This window comes from Nycticebus coucang, chromosome 1 (genome assembly GCF_027406575.1).
Source record: "Nycticebus coucang isolate mNycCou1 chromosome 1, mNycCou1.pri, whole genome shotgun sequence".
NCBI lineage: Eukaryota > Metazoa > Chordata > Mammalia > Primates > Lorisidae > Nycticebus > Nycticebus coucang.
Genome location: NC_069780.1, coordinates 76,486,786 through 76,502,637, shown reverse-complemented (window position 1 = coordinate 76,502,637; position 15,852 = coordinate 76,486,786). Strand labels below are relative to the sequence as shown.

Sequence of the window (15,852 nt, the reverse complement as noted above, 5' to 3'; positions counted from 1 at the left end):
TCAATATTAACAGTGGCAGGGACTATTGATTTAACAGTTTTTGACCAATTTATAAACTGGAGTTGTTCTTAGATGGTTAAAAAATATTTCTGCCTATTGTGTTATGAATAAATTGAACTTCATAAAGTCATACCAAATATTTTCAGGCCCATTTTAAAAGTGTTTATATTTTCTTAATTTTATATTTTTTTCATAATGGAAATTGGTTATATTTGTTTCAAAAGTAATAACATGCTTTGCATAAGATACCAAATGGCATAAAAATGAGGAAAATATAAAATTTTATTCTGCCAGCTTTTCATCCTTTTTCTACAGCTAATCATAGTTTGGTTCATGACCCTCCAGATTTTACATGCAAGTATTTATACATATGTATGTGTATAGTCACATAACACATGTAATATATGTGTGCCTTATGTATATTTTTATTTAACTGAGGTAATACTTTATAAAATTCAGTAATTATAAGTTTTTCTTTCATTATTATATTATAGACTAGTTTACATGTTATTCATTTTAATGGTGATATAGTGTTTTGTTATGATAGTTTAAGTAGTTTTTTCCTCCACATTTTTTTTTTTTTTGTAGAGACAGAGTCTCACTTTATGGCCCTCGGTAGAGTGCCGTGGCCTCACACAGCTCACAGCAACCTCCAGCTCCCGGGCTTAAGCGATTCTCTTGCTTCAGCCTCCCAAGTCGCTGAGACTAAATTTCCTCCACATTTTTACTGTTATAAAGATTGCTGTGATAATATCTTTTCACTTAAAACTTTTTGCCTTCATCTGATTCTTTCCTTATGAAAATCCATGGAAGTGGAATCAGTAGTGCAGTATTTATTTGAAAACATAAGTCTGACTTTATCTAAGTTCTTAGATATTTTTCTCTATGTCTAATTTCTCAGAATTAAAAAAAGTTCAGTCTTTCCCAGATTTACACGGCATCACTTCTGTTAACTTCTTTACTATATCCCTCTTCTATGTAGATGATTTTGCATATTTTGCTGATTAAATGTCCTCTGATCTACATTTGAATACTTATCTTACTGAGTTTTAAATAATCCATATCCTGGTATGTCTGTCACATTTTTTCTTGAAAAACTATCTTTTATATTTATGCTTTATAAAGTTTGAATCCTATATTTTTTATTTTACAGTATTTGAAATATTTATAATTCAATCTTAAAAGATTCTTTTTAAATAATTTGAGTTAGGTTCATTATGCTACTTTTAAAATATTGTGAATTTACTCCTTTGACAACTAAAAAGTAATCTTGTGTTTCTTTCCTAAGGTTGAGAGATTCTGGTTTCTAAATGTTTCTAAATGATGCTCTGCCTTGTTTTTTAAACAAGCTAGAAATGTTATCCAAACAAGACCTTATATATTATGTAGATAATTTTCTCTTTGGGGATTTTTATCTCATTTTTATCAAGTACATTTACTTGTTATGCGTCTTTGGCCCTTGTAGTTATAACATTGAGATTTTTGTCTTTTAAAACTTAAATACAAACTTAAACATGTTGTCATTTGATTAGTATGCTTTTTTTTTTTGGCCGGGGCTAGGTTTGAATCCGCCACCTCCGGCATATGGGACCGGCACCCTACTCCTTGAGCCACAGGCGCCGCCCGATTAGTATGCTTTTTTAACTTGCTGATACCAAAGCTAAATTTGAACAGTGGCTCCAAAGGGCACTGAGGTAGTCAACTAGACAAAGTTAGTAAGCTTTGAGTAGAAACCTGTCAAATATTTAACAAGTTAAGTTCTCCTATTTAAGTTCAAATGTCTGAAGGGAAATAAGAAAACTGGCACAAGTAATGCTATGATATGTAATACAATAGAAATCACTGGTTTATCTTAATGTGATTTTTAATATTGAAAATATTGAAAAATCTTTTCAGATAATCACTGGATTATCTTAATGTGATTTTTTTAATATTGAAAATATTGAAAAATTAAATCTGAACTATTAAGTCTTAACGTGGATTCTTAAATATTTCTTGGTAAAGAAGTAGACTAGAATCTTAAGACAGCTTTCTAGAACTTATTTTGATTATGTCCGAAAATTTTAATATTTTAATGAATGACATTTTTCTGAATAAAATTGGGATAGAGAAATAAAAGCAAAATAATTGATAGTCTTTTTAGATGTGACTATGTAGGGAATAAAATGGAGTTTCAGAGTTGTATGTTTAAAATAAGCAGTGCACTTATTAATTGCATCCATATGTTTAAGTTATTTTTTTCTCAACCCCCATCTTAAATAAAGTTTTACATTTATTGTTGTTAGTAAGTCCTGTGCTGAGTTAACTTGTTTCCTTAGTTAGATTAAAAAGCTTAGTTCAGAGGGACTGAAATAGTCTTTGTTAGGTTGAAGCCAAATACTGTGTTGTCACTAAGCCAAGTCTACTTTCCTTTCTTTTTTTTTCTTTCTTTCTTCCTGTTGTTCTATCTAGTATAAGGTAACTATATTCTCTCTCTCTCTATATATATGTATAGGTATATATATAGTCTCTTTTCTTATATATAGCTATAAAATCAGGCAAGTGTGCAATAGTTGGCACAAAAGAAAACAATAGAATACACAGCTTGTTGAAAATCTCTTCATAATATTTCCATTTGAAAATCCATTAAGAAAGTCTCTAGGTAATATTTGAGATGCTGTTTATAAAATATAAATATGTGGTTTTACTGGAATGTCTTGAAGTATTTGCATAGTCTATTTTATTACTTTATATTTCAACATCTGGAATGCTGCCTGCTGAATTCAGATTTTATTGTAGAAAATAGTAACTGGCTATTTACAGAAATAATTGGGAATTGATGAATAACGATGTTACATAATAAAGCAAGCTTTTTAGTAGAAATGTTTAGTAGAATATCTTATTTGCTATTGGGTTGCTCTGTAATAGTAATAATATATCTCTTAGCTGCATCCTTGCTGGATAATGGTGACTAGCATGGTCATTAAATAAATATTTATTAAATGCCTACTGTGTGCCAAGTGGTAGAAGCACAGACATACTCAGCAGTCTCTGATCTTAAGGAGATGTAGAATACAATCAGTAAGAAAATTAAACCAGTAATAGAATATTAGTTGCATTGGTATTGGAGGTTTGTGCACATTACTCTGAGAGCAATAAGGGCGGGACAGCAATAATGTGGGTAAAGTCAAGAAAAATATCCCAGAGGCCAGAGATGCCTGAGCTAAGTCTTAAAGAATGAGAAAGAGAAAATCACAGAGAAAGGGAATAAAAAATATATACAAGGGCTTAACGGCAATATAACACATTACATATTATATTACAAAATGTGAGGTGGACAGTGGCAGGGACGAAGTTACTAGCATCATTAATCTTAGTGATGAGTAGTGGGTAACATTTATTGAGTGCTTGCCTAACCCTAGCCAAGCATCGTGTTCAGTTGTTAATACATACGCTGCAATAACAGCACACACTTACTGACACCTTATTATGAGCCAAGAACTGTTTTAAGTACTTATATTATCTCATTTAAAATAAATAAACAACTCTTTATTTAAAATAAATAAGCAATTGATAAAATACAGAAAATTATTATCACAATTTTTAGGTAATGAAATTTAGATATAGTAGGTTAAATAATTGGCCAGAAGTCACTCAGCTAATATGCGAGAATTCTTAGATTTGAACTGAGGCTGTCTGATTCCATAGTCTGCATAATTAACCATGTCCTATGGTTCTACTCCATGATAAAAAACATTTGGATGGAAGGATTTTGATTAGAGAAGTCACAGAATCACACTTGCAACTTAATGATTAGACATCTCCTTGGAAGTCTAGTTATGTTCAACCTCTCAGAAGAAATATAAAGGCTGCCAGATTAGCTAATATTTTTGGTCATTGCAAGATATTTTCATTCTTAAAAGTTTCTTTCCTAGGGTGGCGCCTGTGGCTCAGTCGGTAAGGCACCAGCCCCATATACCAAGGGTGGCGGGTTCAAACCCAGCCCCCGCCAAACTGCAACAAAAATTAGCTGGGCGTTGTGGCGGGCGCCTGTAGTCCCAGCTACTTGGGAGGCTGAGGCAAGAGAATCGCTTAAGCCCAGGAGTTGGAGGTTGCTGTGAGCTGTGTGAGGCCACGGCACTCTACCGAGGGCCATAAAGGGAGACTCTGTCTCTACAAAAAAAAAAAAAAAGTTTCTTTCCTATTTTTCAGTGAATCTAGACTGAGTCCCCTTTAAGATGCCCTAAGGCCAAATGTGGTAATAATTATAGAATTTGGCCAATGGGTACGCTGGGATTCTTTATCTTATTCCATAATAAAAATTTTGTGTATTGAATCAAGCCTTCTGTATATAGCAATAGAAAATTTAAAGCCATAAATGAGGTTTGAAAACACAAGAAATACACAGGTATCCTTATCCTGTAGAAGGTTCAGGAAGGTGGGTTAGTAATACAGCAGCTTAACAAACTCTTCCAGATACCTAAACTATTTTTACTTTTTTTTTCTTTTTTTTTTTCAGACAGAGTCTTACTTTGTTGCCTTGGGTAGAGTGTTGTGGCATCATAGCTCCCAGCAACATCAAACTCCTGGGCTCAAGTAATACTTTTTTTTTATTATTCAAATTAATATGAGGGTCCAATTTTTAGATATATTGTTCCCACTTCCAGGGTAAATTTCCATTTGTAGAGGAGCCCCTCCCAAGGGGCAGGCTCAAGTGATTCTCTTGCCTCAGACTCCTGAATAGCTGGGACTACAGGCTCCCACCACAACGTCTGGCTATTTTTTAGAGACAGGGTATCGCTCTTGGTCAGGAATTCCTGAGCTCAGGCGATCCAACTGCCTCGGCCTCCCAGAGTGACAAGATTATAGTTGTGAGCCACCATGCCCAGCATATTTTTAATGCTTTCTCCTTCACATTTAGAGAGTTTAGCTCCCTGGTGATCATTGTAATGAGCAGTATGAACAGACAGTAAGGTTTGAGAAATATTACATCAGTAACATTAAAGTCAAGCAGTGTCTTCTAGAGAAGAGTTGAACTCAGAAAACTGAAACTGAGGATAACCATCCTAGGAGGGGCAATGAGATGAGAGAAAATGTAAGGCAGAAATGCCTTTTTATTTGTGGAAGGAAACCAGGTTGACTGGAAAGGAATGCTTATATAAGGAAATAGATGAGGGAATAAAAGTTAGACGTAGGAAAACCTTCAGTACCTGCATTAGGCCTTTATCTTTTAGGTCCTGGGGATCACTTGAAGACATTTGATCAGAGAAATATTGCATAAAGAAGAGTTTGGAAAAATTTAATTCTGTAGGCCACATCAAAGGAAGAAACTAAATAGAGGGAAAAAAACAGTAATGGGACTATCATAATACTCAACATTTGAAATTATAAGGAGCCTATATTCAGAAAGAAATGATAACTTTGAGAACTTTGAAGTGATTGTGCATAGTTGACTGATTATATGTTAAATAAAGAGGTAAAATTTTAAGTTACTGGTAAGATTCTGAGCTTAAGACCAAAGAATGCTAGAATAAAATTAATTTTTTCAAATTTTAGATATATTTATTTTAGGTATGCTAAGACATACACAGTATACATAGATGGCTGACAGGCAGGAGTATAGATTGGCACCTCATGGGACTGCATAAACTATAGTTGTTGAGTGGGTAATTTTTTAAATATGTTAGATTTGAAGTCCAGTAGAAAAAATTCAAGGAAAAGTTTATTTTTTTCAGTGTGGACAAAAATTTGTAGTATTGATTTTGCTACGATATTTTTAATTTTTAGTGTTTTCAACATAAGAAAATGGCTGCACACCATTACATTTTTTTTTATATACAATACAATCTTTAAAAAAATTAATGGTGATTGGTCTTTGCGGTTCCTAGTAATAAGTCCCTATCTCATTTTTTCCACATAGAATAAATTATTTTCTTATGTAGACTTGTATTAAGACCAAGTAGTTTTTTTTTTGTTTGTTTTTTAAGAAACAGAGTCTTATTTTATCACCCTCGGTGGAGTGCAATGGCATCACAGCTCACAGCAACCTCTAGCTCTTGGTCTTAGCTGATTCTCTTGCCTCAGCCTCCAGAGTAGCTGGAACCACAGGTGCCCACCACAACACCTGGCTATCTTTTTTTTTTTTTTTTTTTTTTCCAGTTTGGCCAGGGAGGGGTTCGAACCTGCTACCCTCAGTATATGGAGCCGGCCCCCCACTCACTGAGCCACAGGCGTTCTTAAAAGTGGTTACCAGATAACCACGTAAATCCCAATGGAACAAAAGTGAACCATCTTCATGGTGCACTTTCATCTCACTGAAGTTGGAGCTGTTCTTTTTGGATATTTTTCACTACTTCAATGAGAAGTAGATTCTTAGAGTTTTATTAGTGATTTCATTATGTGGTTATTTAAAAGGAAAAATGGTTTTGATTTCTTCCACAATTCATAATTCTCAGATGACACCTTGGTTTGTAATTCATGGTCCAGCGATGTTTTATTTATTTATTTATTTATTTATTTTTGCTGTTTTTGGCCAGAATGATGTTTTAAATAACCAAGTGGCCTTTTGTACGTAAAATCTCTCATGCAACTGTAATAAATAAACATCTACTTCCTTAGCTATATTACTAGTATATCCTAGAACCAAAGTAAGACATTTTTCCTATTCCCATAATTCACTTAATTGTTGTCTTAAAATCAGAATATTTCCATCATGTATAATTTCTGTTTGGGATGATAGTTCTGACTACCATCTTTTTATGATGGCTTGAAGCCTGTTTAAACTAACTATTACATATTCTTCAAAGGTGACTTTACTAGAGTCAACAAGTCTACATACCAGCCAAATGAGATATATTGTTTTTCTTCCTGAAAACTATGAGTGAGTACAGGAAGGCAATCTACCACAACTCTAAGATCATCACCAAATAAGCTACAAGTTCATTTATATGTCCCTTTTTGTAGAAAGTTGAAGCTATTAATGCATTCAGTCTCAAATTCCTGCTGAACAAAACTTGAGCCATTTTTCTGTGGTCCATTGAAACCTCAGGGGGAAAAAAAGCTGCTATATTTTGAAGATGAGCTTTTTGTTTGTGAAAAATAGAATCACTGGAGTTAACCAAATATGTTCAACTAGCATGGTGTAATTTTTCAGGCAAGTAGCTGCACAAACCAGTTCATTTTCTTTTTGCCATGTCACAGTCCACACTTCTAGGGAACTGTTTTATTTCTGTAACAAGGATTTGGAAAGAGATGAACTTTCTTTCTGTGATAGATCACCTTATGTAGTTTATCTGGGCTTTTCACAGCTTGTCCAACTGTTCTATTTATGTCAGCAGCCAACTGTTTTGGACATTTCTTAGCCTCCTTCATGTTCTTACTAGTGAAACTAGATCTTTCTAGGGAGATCAACAGAATGATCCTTAGTATGATTAAAAAGTTCTAGTTTTTTAAGAGGTTCCATATCTAACAAAAGCAATCAATGTAACCGGCTTCCGTATACCCTCAATGAATCCCCAACAATTAAAAAAAAAATGAAAAAAATAGTTTTAGTTTTTAACATGTGTGTTTCAGATGCCATAATCTCTTAAATAAAGCGATTTATGGAACCTTGGTGCCTCAGTCCTGGCCTACCAATGATGAACAGCCTAGAGTATCCCTCAGCTCCCCAGCCAGGCCCTACTCAGGGCCACTTAAATGCCTGGGATTAAGAAGAAATTTAAACTGAGAAAACCAGAGCTAAAAGAGAACTCACGGGTTAAATTCATTTATAGATAAGAAAGCAGTCAGCAAAAGACAGAGAATAACGGATTAGATTAGAGAACCAATCTAAGCATAAAGCCATTGAAGCCACAAAAGAGAGAATCTCTGTAAATTACTGCAGAGACCAAAATGAATGAAAAAAATGGCAGATGAATTTCCAGAACAGTGAAGAGAATCTAGAATTATCACTTGATGACATAAAGTGTGACTGTAATGTTTTAAGATCAGTCATTACCTTACAATCTTATTACATAATTTTCACACTTGAAAAACTCCTTTCTATTGTATTTTTATCCATATTTTATTTATCAACAACACAGAGATTAGTCAAGAAGTAAAGCATTTGTGCCTATGAATTCTACAGCCTTTTAAGATGCCTGAGAACTTGGACAGAAAATTGACTGTTATTTAACGTATGTGAGATAATACTGCTGTTATTCTGTCATTGAGATTGAATAATCAGACTACTATATTATATGACTTGAAAAAGTCTTTTCCTTTAATGTGCCAATTGCATTAAAATTTTAAGACTTTTTAAAAGTGTTAAAAATAGCAAAGGGTGGGTATATGGCACACTTCCTGGGTGAAGGGCATAACTGCAACTTGGGCTTTACCATACAAACCCAACCAAAGAGGCCTAATTTTATGTACCCTCATATAAAAGAAAAAAAGGAAGACATTGATTGAGGTTAGGCTAGTGGAATCCTAGCATTCTGGGAATCCAAGAGATCCAAGATGATCTCTGGAGGCCAGGAACTGGAGACCAGCCTGAGCATAAGTGAAACCCCATCTATACAAAAAGCAGAAAAAATTAGCCAGCATGGCGACACATGCCTATAGTCCCAGCTCCTTGGGTGGCTGACACAGGAGAATCACGGGAGCTCAAGAGTTTGAGGTTGAAGTGAGTTATGATGATGCCACTGCTCTCTAGCTTGGGTGACAGAGTAAGACTGTGTCTCAAAAAAAAAAAAAAAATGGTGCTTTTGAAGGTTTTCTCATCATTCATATTCTTTTACTCTCAAAACAATGTTAAGTGCAAAACAATCTATGTGATGTTAATAGACCTAATTACATTAGATTTATATATATAATGAAGATTTACATGCCATATATCATTATTCATAGATTCTCCATAGGGGTTGGTATTAACTGACCATTCTCTTTGGAACTCTCATCTGTGGCTTCCATATCAGCCTACTACTTTTCCTCCTAGCTGCCCCTCTGGCCCTCCTCTGTGTTCCTCATTTCTTCCTCATACCCTAAATACAAGTATTTCTTAAGGCTTGTTTATGTCTCATGTGTTTTCTTCCTAGGGCCTATTCAGTGACTCTAGAGCCCTAAAGATTTCTCAGAATTATCTCAAAAAGCTGCTGAAGAGGCTTTCTAAGGACGGCTTCACCCCTTCAAAGTAAAATGTCCCAATCTCCATGTTTTTAATATAGACATATTGAAGTTTCATATAAAATTTCATTTCAAAAAGGTAGCCATTTCTGCTACTTTAGAACACACACACAGTGAGAGGGAAATATACAAAACCAATGATTTAAATTTCTCTTTTGAAAACAATAAAGAAATTTCTCTTTTGTATGAATGACACCCAAATTAATACCTCTGGTCTCTGATCTTTGAGCCAGTCTTGGGCTTCCTTTTTGCCCATTGGGCATCTTGGCCTAGACAAATGACTAGCACTGTCTCTTTAGATTCAGTGTGTCTGACATAAAATTTATTATGTTCCTCATTCTGAACTGGTTCTCCTTAGCAGAAACTCCTGTTTCTTTTCACTACTGTCGCATGCAAGTTTTAAAAAGTAAATAATTAATTTTATCTTTTGTCATTTCTCTTTTCTTCATTGCTCAAAGTTATCAGTCTCTTAAGACCTGTTGATTTTTCCTTAGGACATGGTTCACATCTCTTTCTATTACCATAGTTTTCATGAGGACTGAGATGTACAGCTCCTTTTTTGGACTGCTCTTAGAACTTCCAAAGGGATCTCTCATCTCTGAGCTTTTACCCTTTATTTAAAAACTTGAGCCAGATTTCATAATGTGTTTATCATTCTTTTCCTACATAAACTTCAGAAGCATTTCTTCCTTTCCTGTTTTAACTGTGTTAAATGGAGATCACACTAAGTCCTAGATACAATGATAATACAGCATTTTATTTAGTGCTGTGTATGTGGTAGATACTAGGCTAAGCATGTTGTGTGCATTATGTTATTTGACTTTACAAACAATCCTGTGAGCTAGGTATTGTTATTATCTTGATTTTATAGATAGGAAACAGAGATTAAGCTACTTGCTCAAGTCATAGTGCTGGTAAGTGGCAGTGGGAGGATTAGCACTAGGAGCCATCTGCCACCATAGGCCAAATGCTAAAGCGATATGTTCTCTGCCATCTCCCCTTTTCTTCCTTTTCTGAATAGGGGAAAATACATATGAGATGCTGGGCAGAGACCACAGAAAGCAACAGTCAAGGGAAAGGGCACTGGCTTTGCCAGCTATTCTTAAAAATGACTTAAGGTTCTAATTTATAAACTCAGTCTATAAATTCATATATCATAAAATAGCAGTGCTACCTCCTTCTTTGAGACTTCCTTTAGGCTTTAATTTGCCCTATTGTGATTTCTTCTCAAAATTGTTCTTGATGCTTAATCATAAATTAATTTCATTCCATCAAAAATATTTTAGGCTGGGCATAGTGGCTCACACACCTATAAAACCAGCAACTCCAGAGGCTAGGGTGGGAGGATCACTGGAGCCAGGACTTTGAAACCAGCCTGAGCAACATTGTGAAATCCTGTCTCTACAAAAAAAAAAAAAAAAATTATTTTTAAATTAGCCAGGTGTGGTGATACACACTGTAGTCCCAGCTACTCGGGAGGCTGAGGCAGGAGGATCACTCGAGCCTAGGAATTTGAGGCTGCAGAGATCTATGATTGCACCCCTGCACTCCAACATGGGCAACAGAGCTATTTAGGTGCTATTCTGAAAATGATCTTAGTCCCTATTCCCCTTTTTTGTTACTAGTGTACAGCCAGCCTTGTTTCCCACTATTTAAAATCTCTCTTTGCTCAGTCATGATCTTCTGCTACTTGTGTCTGAATACAGTTTGTTCACTGTAGTAATGATGAAGAAGATGATGATAATGCCAAAAATAATGATACTACATTCATTAGGTTGTAAGCTCATGTTTTTCTTGTTCTCAGTGGTTTTAATCTTTTAGAAAAATATAGGCGGCGCCTGTGGCTCAGTGAGTAGGGCGCCGGCCCCATATGCCGAGGGTGGCGGGTTCAAACCCAGCCCCGGCCAAACTGCAACAGAAAAATAGCCGGGCGTTGTGGCGGGCACCTGTAGTCCCAGCTACTTGGGAGGCTGAGGCAAGAGAATCACATAAGCCCAAGAGTTAGAGGTTGCTGTGAGCCGTGTGACGCCACGGCACTCTACCCGAGGGCGGTACAGTGAGACTCTGTCTCTACAAAAAAAAAAAAAAAAAAAAATTCTATCAGATATATTTGGTATCTTATTCCTAGATGCCAAGTTGCCAAGTTCTAGGATATCCCATTGGTAAAAAGAGAAGACATTATATATAAATTAAACAACTAAAAACTAAATACAAACGGGGCTGATAGGGTACCTAGGCTGAATAGTCACAGAATGTCAAAGACTAACGGCTTATGACACTTGTTTATGAGCACCCTGAGACCTTCAGAATTTATATAGTTGAAATATCTTGTGCTCAGATTGACTCAGTGGAGGTACAGGTAGACACAGTCCTGTCATGAGCAGCTTTCTGTACATTTTTTACTCCTCTCGTCAAGATTTGGAAGATTCAGTATTCTTGTGTTCAGTCTTACCTCTAGGACCTGGCATGACAGCTAACAGATAAGAAGGCAGGAGGGCTCCCTGCAGAAGTGGGGATGCTGTGACCTCAAGGTCACATGTAACCCTCCAGATCCCTAAGTGCAGGACTTTGAATTCAAACTTCATAGAACAAATTCGTTTATTGAAGGATTTGTTGTCAAATCTAGATTCGGTCAAAAGGCCACACTCAAGGATCCAGAAAGCTCATGTGGCTCTGAGGCTATAGGTTCCTCACCCCTGGTTAAGAGTAGGAGCTCTTGAGTCATGCAGTTTGTGTGCAAATTTAAGTCTGCTGTTTAACTACCATGTAACTTGAGGCAAGATATTTAGGTTCTTTTTACATCAATTTTCCTTAGCTATAAAATGTATATAGTAAAATACACCATAACGTTTAAAGATTAAGTAATGTAAGATAGTAAATCACTTAGAAAAGTTCCTGGCAAGTAAAAAGTACTAAATAAATGTTTGTTGTTGTTATTAGCTCTCAATGAATATTTGTTGACTGGATATGGAGGGTCTAATTTGTGCAAAGCGCTTTGCTTTGTTTTTCATATAAATATCATAGCATTCATCCTGAATATAGTAGCACTACGAAGTGGGTACTATTATTATCCATATTTTACAGAAGAGAAAATTGAAACTTAGGTTAAGTAAGTTTCTCTAGATCACACATTAATAGTTCATAAAGCATAGAGCCTTCCTTAAATCTATTGGACAGATTGCTTCAAACCGTTTTCCAGCCTTCCAAGAACATTTGCTCTACTTCCTATATTCTTCAAGGACAGAGACATTAAGACCTAGTAGTGCTGTGTAAATAGTTCATGATCATTGAATTCATAAATGAATAAATGCTATTATTGTTTCTTACAGAAGTTCTTATAAAGGACTATTAGTTGTATCCCCATCAAATAAAAATAAGAAATGGATACTAAATGATGGTATTTCTTTTGTTATGGTTTATTAATTGCCTAAGCCATAAAACCAGTTTTCTTAGGGATTAAAAATGACAAATCTAAAAATGATGAGGGGGTTTCTTCATCCTGGTAGCCTGGGAGTTAAGAATACTGACTGTTGTGTGAGTATTAAAGTTGCCTTTATATAGTTTTGCTTCCTTTTCTCCCTTTATCTATCCTGTAGTATTTATTCATTCAACCAATTTAGTGATCTAACAGTGAAGAAGATACATAGGTCCTTGCTTTCATGGATCTTGTATTTTAGTGGGAGGAGACAGATATAAACAAGTAAGCAAAATCATTACAGTGATAGCACCTGACATTTAGTGATTTCCCATGAGGTGGGAGTTGCTGGTGATTGGGAAGTAGGCATCTGTGTGAGGTGTGCAACAGAGCCAGAGTAGGGGAGTGCCTTGCAAAAGCCACATGTCTTTCAAAAAGGGCACATGTACACATGTCCCTTATGTTTAGGTAATCCCTGGTTTGACTACCTCATGCTTAGACATAGCATATGGGTTTAACTTTGTCATTTGGTTATCTAACTTCAAAGAGACTGTCAGCAATAATGCCTTACTATGGAAAAATTAATACAGCATCATCAAGCCGTTTTCACAGGTGCTATGTTGTTTTTTCCTCCTTTCTACGTCTCAGGATGAAATGGGGCCTAGAATCAAAGAACCAATAGTTTTTCTCTATACCTATAAAAGATTAGGTTTTTGTCATTGTGGATGACGCAAGCAAGAAAACCAAATGGAAGAAAACAGAGATGAAGCCAAAAAGGACAATTTCTGATTGTAATAGCTGGTTTCTGTTTCATATCACTGAGCAAGATGAGAAAGTTTTAGAGAGTTTTATAGAAACAGCTTCCACAGTACTAAAGGATGACTTCACCCTCATGGTCTCTGCCAGGTGCCTAGCCCCACTGTGAAAACACAGGTTGATTTTGAAAATGAAACAAGCCAGAGTATGGAATGACTTTTTCAGGAGACAGTTGTGGTTCGACTGCCTGTAATTAGCACCTCTTAACCCTCAAACTTGCCTATGCCTTTTCCAGGCTGTTGAAGCTCAAATCCGAAGTTTTGGACAGACGCCTTCTCAGCTGCTCATAGAGCCTCATCCTCCCAGAGGTTCTGCCATGCAAGCGGTAAGTGCTATTTTTACTTTTCTCTTTCTTTGCCTCTCTTTCAGAGCAGGCTTGGCATTCATAAATGGTCTTCTGTTGTGCTGGAGATTGTCCACCACATCTGGCCTATTCTTCTTAAGCAACGTTTGTTAACCTGCTAACAACCAGCAAATGTTATTGCATTCTCTCTTGGAGGCTTTGAGAAGATCAACATTGCTCCAGTGTTGCAGTGTTTCATTAGTTCATGTTTTGTATTCCAGAATTAAAAGGTCCATAATTGTCACTAATCCTCACTCTAGGATAAAGGACTCCAGACATAGGGTTGATACATTTTCTGGTTTGAGCCTAGGAGTTTGTAGATTAGTTTTGCTATTGTGCTTATTCTTTATATCCTAATAATGTTTTTCAGTTTGGAAATTTTAAAACAAATTCTAATACATAGGATATTGTCACTGAAGGTCAGGGAGCACCCAAAACTTACTGGCATAAAACAATGATTTTTAAATTGTTCAGAAATTCTGAAGAAATTCAGAATCATCAGAATTTCTCATGATTCTGAGAGTTCCATGTGCATTTCTTCTGCTCTTTTCACCTTGGCTCACATACCCACTGCCGGGGGTGGGTTGAGGGACCTCTTTCCATGTGGTCTTTCCTCCTGAAGGAAAATAGTCCAGGCTACTCACGTGGTAGGAGTAGTGTCCCACGGGGATGAAGACAGAAGCAGTAAGATTTCTTTCTTGAGGCTTCCTTTTTTTTTTTTTTTAATTGTTGGGGATTCATTGAAGGTACAAAGAACCAGGTTACATTGATTGCATTTGTTAGGTAAAGTCCCTCTTATAATTGTGTCCTGCTCTTGAGGCTTCCTTTTGAACTTACATATAATCTATATAATGTGTCATTACTTAGAGCAATTCAGAAGCCAGCCCTGAACCAGGGATAGGGAAATTGACTTGAGCTGCAAAACAATGTGCCCACTCTGCCTTTCTATGTGGGCCATTACAAAAGTTTAGAAATACACAGAAAACAAGAAACATAAAATTTGCAGTGGCTCAAGCCTGTAATCCTAGAACTCTGGGAGGTTGAGACCGGAAGATCACTTGAGCGCAGGAGTTTGAGAAGAACCAGAGCAAAGTGAGATTCTCTCTCTACCAAAATAGAAAAATTAGGCAGGTGTTGTGGTGGCCACCTGCAATCCCAGCTACTCGGGAGGCTGAAGCAAATGGATCACTTGAACCCTGGAGTTTGAGGTTGCTGTGAGCTATGATAGCATATCACTCTAGCCTGGACAACAGAGCGAGACTCTGTCTCAAAGCAAAAACGAAACTAAACAAAAGAAACAAAATCTACAAGGACAGAAAGAAATGAAGCTCTCCTTGCAGCACCGATAAGCCGAGCAAGTTGAAACTTGCGCAGGTGAATCAGAGAGGACCCTATCAGCTGTGTTTCTTGGAAATGAAATAATGGATCATGACACAGCCTGTCTCAAAACCTTCATAGTGACCCACGTAGTTCCTGAGATTTCACAGGGTGGAAGTTCTTCAATGTGGGGTTGGGGAAGATTGGCACAGTAAAATATTGAATTGCCTGAAAACATTTTTTTTTTAAAAAAGGAATAGCCTGTAAGTATTTTTTTCTTGAATTGTCCCTCATAAAAACAGGTTGCTCATTACTATTTTAAATCAAGAATAGAGACTATAAAATCTATTTCCATAAATACAATGAACAATTTAAGATGAACTCACATTCCATGTTGTGGCTTAGAAAGGCAGGATTTTGACAGATACTGGGACAGAGGGAGCAGCGGCCACAAGGGCAAGAGATGAAGGTGAGGCCCTGCCACCTCTGGCTCTCTTTTCTTTCCTTTTCCATTTCTCTTTCCACATTACCATCTCCTGTGTGCTTTTTTCCTCCTTGTCCTCTTTGACATTTCCTCTCTTCTTTCAAGGTTTTTTCTTTCTTTTTCTAATAATATGAATTGGCCATAAAAATAAACTTTAAGCATTTTAGAAATCATTTGCATCAGGTTATCCCCTAAGTATTTTTAAATCAGTGAAATCAGGTTTAGATGAACATAAAGGGTGACTGTAGTCGGCAGAAGACTGTACACAAAGAGCTAACATTTAGTATGAACAATGGAAGATAATGCCATAAAAATAGTAAGAATGATTTATGTTTG

General features: G+C 36.1%; 2 protein-coding genes and 1 pseudogene across 4 annotated transcripts in view; 1 reads left to right on the top strand and 2 right to left on the bottom strand.

Annotated features, from left to right (window-relative positions):
- DCLK2 (doublecortin like kinase 2) overlaps positions 1-15,852 on the bottom strand; it is a 289,567-nt gene that overhangs the window by 26,869 nt on the left and 246,846 nt on the right. The gene's annotated exons all lie outside the window — the stretch shown is intronic.
- LRBA (LPS responsive beige-like anchor protein) overlaps positions 1-15,852 on the top strand; it is a 791,645-nt gene that overhangs the window by 718,754 nt on the left and 57,039 nt on the right. For all 3 annotated transcript variants that reach the window (XM_053582486.1, XM_053582498.1, XM_053582475.1), the window contains exon 49: positions 13,608-13,697. In XM_053582486.1, coding sequence (XP_053438461.1) covers positions 13,608-13,697 — 90 coding nt within the window. The remainder of the gene's footprint in view (positions 1-13,607; positions 13,698-15,852) is intronic.
- LOC128587753 (KATNB1-like protein 1) lies at positions 4,986-7,396 on the bottom strand (annotated as a pseudogene).